Source organism: Podarcis liolepis (genome assembly GCF_965112155.1).
Source record: "Podarcis liolepis genome assembly, chromosome: 5".
Taxonomy (NCBI): domain Eukaryota; kingdom Metazoa; phylum Chordata; class Lepidosauria; order Squamata; family Lacertidae; genus Podarcis; species Podarcis liolepis.
The window spans coordinates 27632617-27647279 of record NC_139556.1 but is presented as its reverse complement, the minus strand read 5'-3'; the positions used below and the strand labels follow the sequence as shown (position 1 = coordinate 27647279).

The following is a 14663-nucleotide window of genomic DNA, read 5'->3' as shown; positions in this document are numbered from 1 at the left end:
AACAGGCAAATAGCATATACATTTAAAGACTTTCAGGTACCTGGCAGAGATTCCATACATACCAAGTGTCACAGGGAAAAAATGGAAACATCTCATTTTTTGGTGTGAGATTGCAACGGCCATTTAGGGTGCCACGATCTCACATGCTCCATGGCGAGTCACATGATCAATGCTGCCATCTTGCCCTGAAAAAAGCATGAAATCATGGTGCAAGTCATGTGACTCCCCCTGGAGCACATCCTGTTTTTTGATCTGAAAAGTATGAGATTCTGGGACAGAGGACAATACTGGGCTCAACGAACCAACAGTCTGAGGAGATCTAGTTCTTCATTCAGCAGTCCTGGTCATCATAAGTCAGACCCACTCTCCTGATCTATTGTCAAATGCTGGGTAAAAGACAGTGATGTTTAGATCTAATTGTATAGGCAAGCTGGCCCTGTACACTAAGGCTGCCTAATGGAAAGTTAATTGTAGAGCAGTGGAAAGGCATATAATGTGAATGAGCTAGAAACAGTGGCAGATATATCGGTGTCAGGCAGCTATGCTGGGGCTGCAGAGTTAGGCATTTGGTGACGTGTCTCATGCAGATGTGAATCAACCAGGGAGTGGTGACAGAAAAAAAAAGACTGAAGGCATTGAAATTTCTAAGAGTGACTTAGTGTCTTGGGAAATTGCTGAAAAAGCAATGATTTTGTAGTCCTCCCTCCACCCCCTGGTATATGTTTCTTCAAGTAACTATGCAAGGCAATATAAGAGGCAACCAATGAAACCTTTATTTATCCAAAAGTACAACTCAAGACTCTTATGCTGACTAATTATTTTAAGGGATCTAATAGGCATATCTGCTTTTGATCAGTCACATGTTTTCCCCCCCACACCCTCCATTAACACAGATAGTGATTTTGTTGCACCATACCAAGTTCGCCTGCATTTTCCACCTAGTGGTGCTCTGCTAGGAACCAGATCTGGCTGTTTATGAAAAGAACAAATTGAGTAAGAGCAATTTCTGTGTTATTCAAATCCTCAGATCTGATGCTTGCCGAGCTGCAAATGGAAAGAGGGCAAAATAACACAAGCCAACCAACTCAATGTGTACATTTGAGATGAAAAGGATGGTAGGGGTTTTTAAAATCCATATTCAATTTTGCTGATAATTTTCCCACCAAAAGTAATCATAACTTCTGCAACTGCTAATACATAGGCTAAAGGCGTAACAACTTTAGTGGGTCATTAGAAACCATAGGTGGGATCCGAAGACACATGATTGAAGCGTCTGCCCACATTCTGGGGCTTTGGGGCATTCTCTGATTCCATTCTGGAGCACCTTGAGTCCACCCAAACAGCCACCCTTGAAAGCCAGGGGTTTTTCCAGAGCAACCTCTGATTCAGGACAAGGAGCTAAAGTTGGACACTAGTGCATGTACCGAAGTTCTTGGTTGTATGCATTGGGTTCTTGGGAGACCAGACCAGCAGAATTAGAGAAAGATAATCTGGTGCAAATCTTTACAATGCAAGAGCCAGTAAGTCTAGATAGATACCTTGTTCCAGACTACAGATGTGTGTAGTGGAACATGTTTGAATGTTTACCCTAAGGGGGGAAAAGCTGTCTGCACAGAAAATTAGTACATCAAGAGAGAGGCTAGATCAGGTCTCTTGTCCCTGGTTTTCTATTTGAAATGGTTTCTTTCTTCTTCTCCTTTTCAAGCTGGAGGAGCACTCAGTCATACAAATCCCCTATCTGTAGTCTGAAGTGCTGTCTAGGAAGAGCTATTACATGATTCTCCATTTGTGTACTGAAGCGGAAATAATGGAAGTGTGCAGTACAACTGAAGGGGCTCAGGATGTCTTCTCATCCTGTTGCTCCATGTGCAAACCAGAGAGCTCTGGATTAATGGCAAGGTTACAATATTCAATGAAACAACACATGGTAGAATTGAAGGTAGGGTTGCCATACAGCCAGGAAAACCCACACATGTGCTCTTTTGGGGGACCAACATGCCCATCCAGGCAGATTTTTAAAGGAAATGTCCGGGTTTTGGAGGGGTTTTTTGGGCTCGGACTTGGGCTCAGGCTCAGGTAGGTTGGGCTAGGACAGGCACCCCCAAACTCAGCCCTCCAGATGTTTTGGGACTACAACTCCCATCATCCCTGACCTGTGGTCCTGTTAGCTAGGGATGATGGGAGCTGTAGTCCCAAAACATCTGGAGGGCCGAGTTTGGGGATGCCTGGGCTAGGGCTTGCTAGCCCCAGCCAGGGAAACAGGCATGGTGGAGACCCCTTGTGCCTCTTTCCCTGACTCAGGCTGTCCTTTTTTTTTTTGTTCAAGATACGGCAACCCTAATTGAAGGTGATGACCCAAAACAACTGCCTGAGTTTGTGAGATGGGGCAGAGAAACATGCAGCATGATGGTATTACAACAAAGGCAAGCCTACCTGAATGTTAGAGGAAGAAAGGGATAACCTGACACAGGACTGCCTGGTTGAATGCCATGCCTAGTCTAAACCACAGAGGAAAATGGAAAACAAAACAGAAGCTGCAATTCCTAATTACCAGATTAGCCATGTCATTCAGAACGAGGCTGTTAACAGAGAATGTTGTTCCTATTAGACAGTGGTCCCCCAAAACATAACAGAAACAAAAACACCACCAGATTCGAATTGGCCACTGAAGCATGATCGCAACAGATAAGGCTCTATCAAGTCATAGCTCCACCCAACGTGCAACAAAGGAACAAGCATACAAAAGAGCCAAACTGCTAAGCAATGGCTGGCAATGAATCTGCAAAACTGTAGAACACATATGCATGTGTCAATCTGACCCAACAGACTTTCGCGGACATCTACCTGCATTGGGAAGCCTGCACACAAACAGGTGACTGTGGTTGCCATTCTACTCCATCTCCAGTGCAGCTGCAGGGGCTGTAGAGATAGGGCCTAAATACAAAAGCTGGGGATGTTTCCCATCAGGAGGCACATTAGGGTTCTGAATTTTGTTCCCCCCTGCCAAATTCCTATAGGTGCAAATGCTGCTCTTCAAACTGGATCCACATACTATCCTACCTACTATCCTACCTTTGTTCAAACGCAAAGTTGGATAGGGCCTTGCACATATATATATATATATATATATATATATATATATATATATATATATCACATATTTTTGCAGAAGCTGCGCATACAACACAATGCAATAAAGAATGACCATTTCATCCTTGTCATGAGAAAGGAGTCCTTAATTTATTGTCTGCACAATTTTAGTGGCATTTTAGGCGTTGTTGCATGTGTCTGCACCATTAAATTTCCTAGGAGGACTGTGTTTTTTTAATAAAACAGCAGAATCTGGGGCAAAATAAATGAACAGAATGGCAGGACTGGGTTTCCAGCAAGAAATAGCTTTCTCTGCTTTAAAAGTAGGAAATTAGAACATGAACCAAAAAAAGTGAGTACCAGTTAAAATCTGGAGAAATATTTTACTGCCCTCAGTCCCATTAACAGGTCTTCTTTGGCACTTGAGAATGGTCACAAGTAGTTTGCCTTTTTTTTATTCATAGAGAACAAAATTTACAAAGTCATTCATACACTTTTCTTTTTTTTCTTTTTTTCTTTTGTTTGTTTTTTACTGACTTTGAAAATTGGGAATATTCAAAATACACTTTTTACCCACTTCATTCTTTCATTATTTACAGATATGTACAAGAAAAATGTAAGAGTTCTTTTTAATTGTATTAAAAATCTTTGCTGGTCAATTTCATTATATGGATGTTCCATGGGACGACTCCATGGCTTCTGGAATGACTCCCCCCGGCACAGACTGAAAGGACATTGGGATGGGGGTTTTCACAGGGCTCTGACGAAATAGTCCTCCATTTGGTGATCTGTGTTTACACTGTATAGAGGGCATGGTAGCTGAGCTGCTCAGAGGCAGCGGCAGGTTGCTACCAGAGGCACCTGTGAGTGTCCTGCTGGCACCATGAGTTGTCTGTTCTGGTAAAAAGGAGGTGACAGAAAGTTGTGTGTTCTGGTATTCGCGGACAGGCTCTAGGGTCTGACTGGGTGGCATGCCCCCAATCTCCAAGGCTGAGATTTCGATGGATGCTGGGGAGAGTTGCTTGTGAGCTAAATCTTCATCGATTAAACTGTTCATACGTCTGTGGACCTGTTCCAGGTTCACTTCTTTATCCTATGAGAGAAGAGAGAAAAGTTTATTAATCCTGAAGTATTGGGGAGGCTCTATTCCCATCCAAAGAGAAAGTGGTGACAAGTTTTTCTAGTTCCCATGTAATTTGTCCTTCTCCCCACAGGAAAGCCTAAATGTATGTCTTTGTGGCCTCTGGGTCTAGGCTGCTATTATGGAGACTCCTTTGACTATCTTTGCTGATTTAGATCAGCCTTCCATAACTTGTGACCTACCCAGTTAACTCACCAGCCATGTATGGTGGGCCACTAGCTATTTAATAAACCTCTTCTTCTTGTTTTCTAACAGTGGAATTAGAAAAGTCGGTGGTTGTCAAACACCTGATAGTATATGACCAGTGGTTTGGGTGTGCTTGATGAGTCACAGGTTGTGTGGATTGATCTAAACATGGTGGCCCAAGCCTTGACAGATGGCAGATCACTTTATCACCCTAACTGTTGATTTCCATAATATTACAGGCAGAAATCCTTTTGCCTTTAGGTCATTTGATCCTTGCATGGCTAAAACAAAAGCAAATGTCTCTGATATTTCATGGTGTGGACTCTTAAGACCAACTCAATGCCCTTTGATTATATTGTTACGCACCATCACAAGCCTGATTTATTTCACATACCCACAATGAGAAACCACAATTGGCAGTGGATTCTCAGCGCACACAACAGATTCTTGATGTACACAGCAACAGATAATGCTCTTTCACTCATGATAATGTACACTGGTTTCCTCCATTGTTTATGCAAAATATCGTGCATGAAGTGGCCCTGGGAATGTAAGGGGATAGATGCCAGGATCGTAGTGGTGGGGCAAATAATTTAGCCATCAGCTTGACAGAAGACAAGCAAATATGAACTTAACTGTAACCTATGCAAGACATGGCCTGTCATGGACAAAAGTCTCAGAAGTTGATACAGAAAGAAAACACTGGGTATTGGAGGTGGCGAAGGAGAGGAGCAGCACAAACATTTGTTAAATGTTTGGATATGGATTATGACTATAAATTCAGCATCAGAAAAAAGTAATAAAGCCTACTGTGAATGCAAGTAATAGTGTATGCCACAACCCTCACCAGATACCCAGGCACTTGCCCCATGCACTATCCAAATCACCCTGCTTTATATGAAAGTCATACAAGCCAAGAGCCTGTTATGTACTGAAGTTCTCACCCTGGGCCAGCAGGGGGATACTGTAGATAGTTTTCACTCAGGTCCACATATGCAAATAAGGGATTGAAAGTGACATTCAGTGATTGGATAGTTACAGAAAATGGTTACTGTTGCATTCTAGTGGAGTTCTATATAAGCAGGCTGGCTGAACCCTTCAGTTCAGTTCTGTTCTGGCCTGTGAATAAACAAGAGCTGTTTGAAGAATCGCTGTGTCGTCTGATATGTTCACCCACAACTTAGCAGAGCCAGTGCAAGCTGGAGGGACATTTCTTCCTGTCAGATATTGCTCAGCTGATTAACAAATGTTCAGGAAGCTAGAGGGCAAATAGTTGCGCTAACATTAATAGCTTCAACTATGTACAATATAATGTTTTCATGGCCCACCACAGAGTTTCCCATTGTTCCAGCCCATTAATGTCTGTAGATAGGAAACAACACGGGACAAGATAATGATCTGGGTACTCCCAATATGAAGTCTTTCTGGCCTCGTGGAAAGTCAGTAGTGGCACAAGAAGCAATTGTGCTATGAACCATCTCTGTGCCCAGAGACATTACGGGAGTAAAGAAGGATAGAGTAGTGAAAATCATGCTACCCCTTTAGCGTCATCTAAGCTTTGAAGCAGTTGCAGGTAAATAAGAGAAACTTATCAACAGATATGGCCTGCAAAGCCAGCTTCCTTAATGAATAACTGTGTGCATCTTTCAAAAAGATTCTTCCCTTGACAGTACATCAAACGTATTTTGAGCCGTGAGCCAATTACATTTATCTACAACAAACAAGAGTTGTGAGAAACACCAACATTGACATCTATGCTAGGAAGTCTTTTTCTAAACAGCTAATTGAATAGAAACTAGAATATATACCTACCGTTCACTATAATGGCACTGTCTTGAATTTAATATGAAGTGAAAAACAAGGGATTGGATTAAATGATTTATTTGCCTTAGTACACCCACTTTTAAAAGCTGGGGAACTTAGTTTTGGCTGATCCCCCTATCCACTCAAAGCCTCCCATCTCCCATGGCACAATGGGTCAGAAGGTTGGTGGTTCAAGCCCACCCAGGGACGGCTGTGGGCAGGATTCCTGCATTGCAGGGGGTTGGACTAGATGACCATGGGGTCCCTTCCAACTCTACAGTTCTCTGATCCCCAAAAGCTGCAACTGAGAGTTGGGAGACTCTCTGGAACAGACTGAGATATGATGTCAAGGACTGTAATATGCGGTGGCTATCCTGACTTTCGTAAGCAGAAGCAGTTTCACAACTGGAAGCAAGCCAATGTCTTGTTCCAAAAATCTCACATTGAAGGTGAACATAAATGACTATTGGCCAAGTGGTATCTTACCACAGTGTGCATATAATCACTTCGTATGATGGTAATCCATGTGACATGAAGAATTGTACTTCTAGTTTAAAAATTGAGGATGTCAGTCATGTTTCCAAGAACGTGGCTGCTTGAAACCTGACCAAAGGCACCCCACACTTATAATGTATATAACCCATAAGGGAATAATTATTTTAATAATTCTGCATTCACTCCCTCTGTTAATACTTTCCAATTTGTCTAGTCCATTTGCAAGGCCATAATTCCAATTCATTCTGTCAGAATTTGAATGGCAGAGGTTTAGTTATTATCGCCTGCCAAAGGGAAGAAATGGGAGTAACACATGTATTTTGTTGTGATTTTAAAGTAGCCGCTATGCACTGTTAAGCTAAATAGCTGAATAAACAGTTGGCTTTTAATATACATTAATTTACACCCTCATTAGTCAAGGTTTTCAATACTTAGCAAGGTGTAATCACTGAACATAGATACATGTGGAAAACAAGACTCAGTGGTGTACATTAATTTAGCACTGTCAACTGACCTCGTCAAACATCACTTAATCCTACATAAAATTTGCTGACTGCATTCAGAATGCAGTTTTGCTAGGCTTAGTTTGGCAATTACTGGCACTTATTAAATCAGACTGGAGCTATATTCCAGATCTCTTCTATGTTAGGAAGTGACCAAACCTGTTCCAGAAACTACAGGGACCCTCCAGCTGACAAATCAGGGCAAGTTAAGCAGACAAATGATGAGACGGTATATGCCTGTGGACTGCCTTGCCATAGTGGTGCATGCTCTAATTATCTCCCACTTGAACTACTGCAATGCGCTCTGCGTGGGGCTACCTTTGAAGATGACCTGGAAACTGCAATGAATCCAGAATGCGGCAGACTGGTGACTGGGAGTGGCCACTGGGACCACATAACACCGGTCTTGAAAAACCTACACTGGCTCCCAGTACGTTTCCGAGCACAATTCAAAGTGTTGGTGCTGAACATTAAAGCCCTAAAGGGCCTCGGTCCTGTATACCTGAAGGAGCGTCTCCACCCCCATCATTCAGCTCGGACACTGAGATACAGTGCCGAGGGCCTTCTGGTGGTTCCCTCATTGTGAGAAGTGAGGTTACAGGGAACCAGGCAGAGGGCCTTCTCGGTAGTTGCGCCCGCCCTGTGGAACGCCCTCCTTTCAGATGTGAAGGAAATAAGCAGCTTTCATATCTTTAAAAGACATCTGAAGGCAGCCCTGTTTAGGGAAGTTTTTAATATTTAATGCTGTATTGTTTTTAACACTCGATTGGAAGCCGCCCAGAGTGGCTGGGGAAACCCAGCCAGATGGGCAGGGTATAAATAATAAATTAGTAGTAGTAGTATGCATCCATTTATTTATTTAACTATTTGATATATTAGACTTTTAGCTTAGGGTGGACAAGTGAATACTAAGAGGTGATATTATCACCATCTGCAAATATCTGAAGGGCTGTCACAAGGAAGATGGAGCAAGCTATCTTTGTGCTCCTCCAGAGGACATGAACCGATGGATTCAAATTACAAGGAAAGATATTCTGAGAAAACATTAGGAAGAACTTTCTGATGGTAGTGGGCAGTTGAGAGTGGAATGGACTGTCTCAGAAGGTAGTGGGCTCTCTTTAATTTGAGGTTTTTAAACAGAGGCTGGATGGCCATTTGGCAGGGGGGTTTAGCTGTGATTCTTGAACTGCAGGGTGTTAGACCAAATGGCCATTGGGGTCCCTTCCAAGTCTATGATTCTACAAATATAAATCTAACCAGTGGGGTCCTGGAAGCAAAATTGAAGTTGCTAGGCAGGCTGTTGGAAGTCAGGACCTCCATGATAGCTTTATCATGAATGCTACCAATTCCATTTGCAGAGACAGCCAGACAGCTTTAGCCGAGTAGCCTCCATGTGTGAATCAGACATTGGTGTCAGGAGGAGGGGTTGGATTTGTTAGGCACTGGGGAATATTTTGAGACAAGCCAGGCCTGGACAAGAGGGATAGACTCTGCTTGAATCAAGATGGAACCAGACAGTTGTCACTCCATATCAAAAAGGTGGTAGAACAGCCTTTGAACTGATGGGGGGTGGGGACCAGAGGGAGCTGAGCCAAGTTGTATTGATACTCTTGCATTTAACTGTAAATATCATCTAGGCCCATGCTATCATTTACTCCGTGTTAATGGCAGACCCAACAGTTCACAAGTGGTTAGATTTTAGCCTCCTTCTTCTTCCAGAGCCACTGTGAGACTAAACGTTTTAAAATGTAAGTATCTAAAGAAGGTTATTAACATTAACATACTCTGCTTCAGAAGCCAGTGCAAGGCAAGCTATTTTCAGAGTAAATTAGTATAGCTTGGAGAAGAAAAGAACAATTGACAAGGTAATAATTGGATGGGTAGTAGCGATCCTCAAACCACAACCATTAGTTTGTTGGAAAGTAGAGTATAAATGTAAAGAAAGTTGGAACAGGCAACTAGGTTAGTCCAAGCTAAGGTAGCAAGACAAAACGTCTGAGTTTGAAAGAAATGATGATAGAAAGTAAAATTAAGAAAGGAGGAATAGCCAAAATGGGGAAAGAGTTTTATGGGTGAATAATATGCCAGCTTACAACAAATATTAACCCACCTGCCTAATAGCTATTTTGTTCAACATTTTGGTGTGAATTTTTCTTCTTCAAATGCACATGTTTTTGGTAGGGAAGTTTGCCTAACACATGTTGCAAGATTTCACCTAATGCCCTGCGACTTTGTACATTGTTTTCATTAACATGCAGAACTGTATTGCAAAATTCAGAAAAGTGCAAATATCAAAGGATGGCTGTATTTTGGTACAATACAGTGGTACCTCGGGTTACAAACTCCACTAACCCGGAAGTAGTTGCTCCGGGTTGCGAACTTTGCCCCAGGATGAGAATGGAAATCATGTGCTGGCAGCACAGCGGGAGGCCCCATTAGCAAAAGGGTAAGAACAGTTTCGGGTTAAGAACGGACTTCTGGAACGAATTAAGTTTGTAACCCGAGGTACCGCTGTGCATTGTTTCAGGAAGTGTGATTTATGTAGTTTTGCCTTCCAATTTATCCTTCATCCCGAGAGGTGAGTTGGGAGAATATTTCATTTTGACACATAGGTATAGGTTTTATTCACAGTGAATGATTTCCCCAAGACATTCCCAATCACAAGGATTGGGGGGGGGGATTTTAAACTGTTAGCTTTTCACAGTGATCTATGCATTCTCCAATGCAAGACAGTGGACAGATTTCTCAGCCCAAGAAAGTCATGGGTGGTGGAGGAGAATCCCACAATCAATGAACCTTTGGGTAACAGGGTCTTTGTGAGATATGAGTGAGATGTTCTACACGTCAGTCTTTCCTAGAGATCAGTGTTCTTTTCCCCCACCCCTGCCCCCAATAAGTCATATTGTCACAACCCTAACATTTATGTCTGCTCTTATGAAAGAACCATTGCATCAATCAATTTGGCAGTCTTCTCCCATTCTGGCAGAAAATTAAAAGCCTTTTTTTTAAAAAAAATCAAAATTTAAAGGTGCCCTGCACAACGCCCCCCCCCAGTGTATCTTCTTTTAATTTGGCATGCATAATCCACTTGGGGGGGGGGCTACAATGACCAAAAAATTCACCCACTTCTATGAAAAGGGGAATTGTGAGTCGAGGACCCTCCACCTGCTTAGGATAAATAAGACACAAGACAGACAACAGAGTGAAGCCACGAAGCTGCCGCATACACTTGAATGTGGCTCGACCCCGCCCACAAACCAGCCCTATTGGCTGGCCCGCTGGGCAGGGCGTGGCAGCCAGGACAGTGACACAGGGGGCCGACTACACCCCACTGCTGACATGGGACCGGCTCCCACTCACAACACCTTCCCTCTGTGAGGAGGAGAGGATATGTCATCACAGTTTTTAGATTCCTCATTATAGTGCATAGGAAGAAAACAGGGCCTCACTTTTAACAGATCTGATTTGATCTCATAAGACTATAAAAGGAGCCTGGGTCATGCTAGTGGCACAGCTAATTCAGCATACTGTTCTCACAGAAGCACATTCTTAATAGTCATATAGAAAGCATTCAGATAGGCCAATTCCCTTTTCTCATTCCCTCTCTCTCTCCCCCCCCCCCCACACAATGACTAGTACCTCCCTACAAGGTAAACCAAATGCAACTGTTGACCACAAGATAATTTCAGATAATTTCACTGGGTGCAATCCCTTTTGCAAGCAAATAATATTAAATATGTTTTTGTACTTAAAAAGCAGAACTGAAAGAAAGGATGTTATTTTGCCTTTGCTCACGTGGTCTCGTGTTTCTGGGAAGCATCAGAGTGCTGGCGAGTCTGAAATTCTGAGAAAATACTCAGCAGCACCCTGATGCTTTGGTGTTGGTCGCTTGAAACAGATTTCTTAATGTCTGCTGATCTTCAAACAAGATGAGAGCAGTAAAAGGCAATAGCACTACCAAGTAGCCATTGCTTGTTTTCTTGGGGGGTGATACTGTTGAGTAACCATGTGCAAAATGAAAGAACGTATGCCGATCCCTCCTGAATCAGAGCAAAGGTACATCAAGCATAGCATCCTGTTGTCCGCTGTATAGCGCCAGATAAGGAAGGGCTATAACTCAGTGCTACAGGCAGTGTGTGGCATGCAAAATCAAAGGTTCGGTACTCGGTATCTCCAGGCATGGCTGAGAAAGACTCATGTATGCAAGCTTGCCTCTCTACAAGCTTACCGGGCAGCTTAGACAGTGCTCAGCTAGATGGATCAGTGCAGCTTCCTATGTTCCTATTCCTCCAGAGGACCCACAAACATGGCTTGAAGCTCTCTCATATTGTTGCTCCCCAGCAACTAGAAGCCAGCAGCTATCTCAGAACATGAGGTTTCCATATAACTATAATGTCTTCTAACCTTTGATAAATTTTATTTTGCTGTGTTTTGTTTTGTTTTGAACTATTCTAGTTGTCTGGAGCTCCTTTGGCGAAATAGACAAAGTAGATTTGTTTAAAAATAAATAATAAATAGACAACCTCCATCTAGGCTAGTGGCGATCAATTCCATGCATTAATTATGTGCTGTGTGAAGTACTACTTTATTTTGTCTGTCCTGCATTCAGCCCTAGTCAGTTGTGTCTCATGCCCTTGAGCTGTAGTATTATGAGATACAGACAGCTTCTCTTTCTGTTTTCTCTATACCGTGCCTAACTAAGATCGATAGTGAGGCTTTTAAGCAAAACAAATTTTAAAAATGAGGCCTTGTTGGCATAATTGACAACATTTCCCGGTGTGAGTCAACATTGTTTTCAGCAAAGGTTGTTTTCTAGCTGCTGTGACAAAAAATGCATCTGATAGCCTGCTGAAACCTTACGGACCTCCAAATATGTGTTCCTCATGCCAAAATATCTGGGTTCTGAGAACCTGGCATGTTAATTACTTCCCAACAGCCAGGTGAAAGAGCTAAAATTAGGGATGTATGAAACTACCCTCATCCCATAGATGAAATTTGTTGGGCTTAAATTCCCTTGGAATTCCTCACTTGAGGAAGGACTTTCAGATTTGCTTTGAATTTCATTCTAACCAAACTCCAATGGCAACCAAACAGCATGTTGAACCTGTTGATACATTTCACTAGTGTTAATGCAACTCTATAGGCTTCTGTTGAATTCTTCAAATTACAGAGGAAAAACATTTTCATGCTTTGAATTTATGGGGGGGAAATACATCATTGGGGCTCACCGAGTCCATGTTTCATTGGGTTACTTTCCCACAAGAAAGAAACCTGGATTGACAGACTGAATCATCAGGAATTACAGACATAATCAAAGACATGATTGCTTTTTTCTCTAACATGAGGAAAATGATTTGTACTCCAATATACTTAAGGTATTTTCGCATTAGCTAAGCAGCTGGAATTTCAAAACAGTCATGAATGGGCACTCCAAGCCAGGTTTCAGATAGCCCATTCCCTTGAGGAGTTCCTGTGGTCCTGCACACCCTTGAATTAGAGTTGGATTGAGGGAGATCTCAAGTAGCAGCAATGAATGTGTGTCTATACATATATAGTAGTCGGTTTTGTAAGGCTAAGGAATGGATTATAGCTCAGTAGGCGATCACATGCATGGCATGCAGAGGGTCTCAGGTTTGGTCCCTGGCACATCTAGTTATAAGGAACTCAGTTGCACTGTTTGGGAAGGGCATCTATGCCTGGACAAAGCAGTTAGCATGGACAGTACTGGCCCAATGCATCAAGGGTCTGATACTGACTCAGAGCAATACAGATAAAAAGCAGCAAAAAATTAAGGAAAATGTGACATCACATGAGGGTTTTTTATTTTCATGCCAAGAGGTATGAAAATGAAATTGTTTGGAAATGACAGCATTGTAGGCTGAGGAAATGTGTGCTTTGTGCAGTTGAGATGTGCATTCACTACAGGCAACAAAAGAGGCAGGGAGGGTGGAAAGGTTGGAGGTTTCAGGGAGTAACTGCAAGCATAGATTTTATTTTTATTTTTTTAAAAAAATATATACGTGATTTTATAAATGCTCACCCTGGTTCTGTGACCCAGCCTCACCTCATGGGCAATCTCCAAGGGGCAAAAAAACACAGAGAAGAAGAAGAGGGAGGGGAAAATGATCAAATAGTGTGGCTTCTAAGAAATGTACACATAGTGATGACAGATATCGGCATACCCATGTCATGCAACACTGATGATAGTAAGCAAAATGTCTGCATCTTTTATTTGAACTCTTCCCCCCATCCCTTCAGCATAGGCCAGACACACCCCAAAGTGTGTTGGGGTTTTGGTGGGAGTGGAAGAAATACTTTCTAATTTTTCTCAGATTAATGTGTTACCCTTGGTATTTTTTCATTGCTGATCAATCACACCCATCACTGACATGCCACATGACATGAAATTGTCATTTCAAAGCAGGTTTTGATTTATTTCAGCTATACCTGCATTGCATTTCAATGTACTCTTACTTGGAAATAAGTCCCACTGGATAAATTTGCTTCCAAGTAAGTATGAATAAAATGATAGTACATATCATCTGGAATATGAGTAAAACCATTCAAACAAATCAAGGTATGTTTTTCCGTGTGACCTGGCCTGGAATTAGTAGTGGCATGAACTGGTTGCCTCCCACTTCTGATTTTTTTGGCGGAGTTGTGCGCTCAGTCACGAGTTTGCCTTCAATCAGCTAATTCAGATATTTCCTATTTGTGACACAAATGACACACTAAAAATGTACCCAAACTACTGAAAGTGACTGGCATGGTCTAGGTTAATTTGTCTGATTCTGTTGGAGGTTTTCGTTTTTAATTTTGGTGTACTTCATACTCTAAAATGCTATTTTCTTCACCATTTTGGATACCGAAAAAGAATTGTATATTGGAAAAGAAAGGAAGTATACAATTTTCACCAATAAATTAGGTAATCTCAATTAGTGCTACATTTTAGGAGTGCTTTATATATTTATTTATTTGGTGGCGGAGGCAGGCTCACAGTAACCACTGAGGCCAAGGTAGGAAAGTATTTCAAATTGTGTGCATGTTGACAGGTGTTTGGATGACCGGCAGCTCTGTCCCATTCGCTTGGAACAGGATTTTATTTTGGTATAATTTTCTCTGTACAAGTTAAGCCTGGTACAGAGCTTAACTCATTGTATTTCATAACGTCATATTTCATAACATGGCTGGGCCATTCAGTGGCCTTATGGCTTGCCCTCCTTGTCTCGTGTATTGGAAAGTCAACTTCTTTTCTGAGAAATCCTTGTATAGCTTCCATGGAACCCAAGGCTTCTTGCGCTTATCTTTCATATTAATACAGGCCATACGTTATAGCTATATAACATTCCTTCTCTACTGCCGGTTACATGTTGCAGTGGGCACACGTACATCTTCCTCTCCCCTTATTCCTCACTCTCCCCCTGGTACAGAGATGCTGGTAGATT

General features: G+C 42.2%; 1 protein-coding gene across 6 annotated transcripts in view; it reads right to left on the bottom strand.

Moving 5' to 3' along the window:
* Positions 1 to 871: 871 nt before the first annotated feature.
* Positions 872 to 14663, bottom strand: part of GRID1 (glutamate ionotropic receptor delta type subunit 1) — a 716702-nt gene continuing 702910 nt past the window's right edge. For 3 of the 6 annotated variants that reach the window (XM_083502469.1, XM_083502467.1, XM_083502468.1), the window contains 2 exons: positions 3183 to 4183; positions 872 to 2893 (listed from right to left, as the gene is read on the bottom strand). Coding sequence is in view for 4 of the 6 variants with exons in the window: in XM_083502467.1 (XP_083358593.1) it covers positions 3755 to 4183 (429 nt within the window). In the remaining 2 variants the exon portion in view is untranslated. Of the gene's footprint in view, positions 2894 to 3182; positions 4184 to 13258; positions 13295 to 14663 lie in introns of those variants that run through there. The other 3 variants (XM_083502465.1, XM_083502466.1, XM_083502470.1) reach the window with 2 other exon arrangements.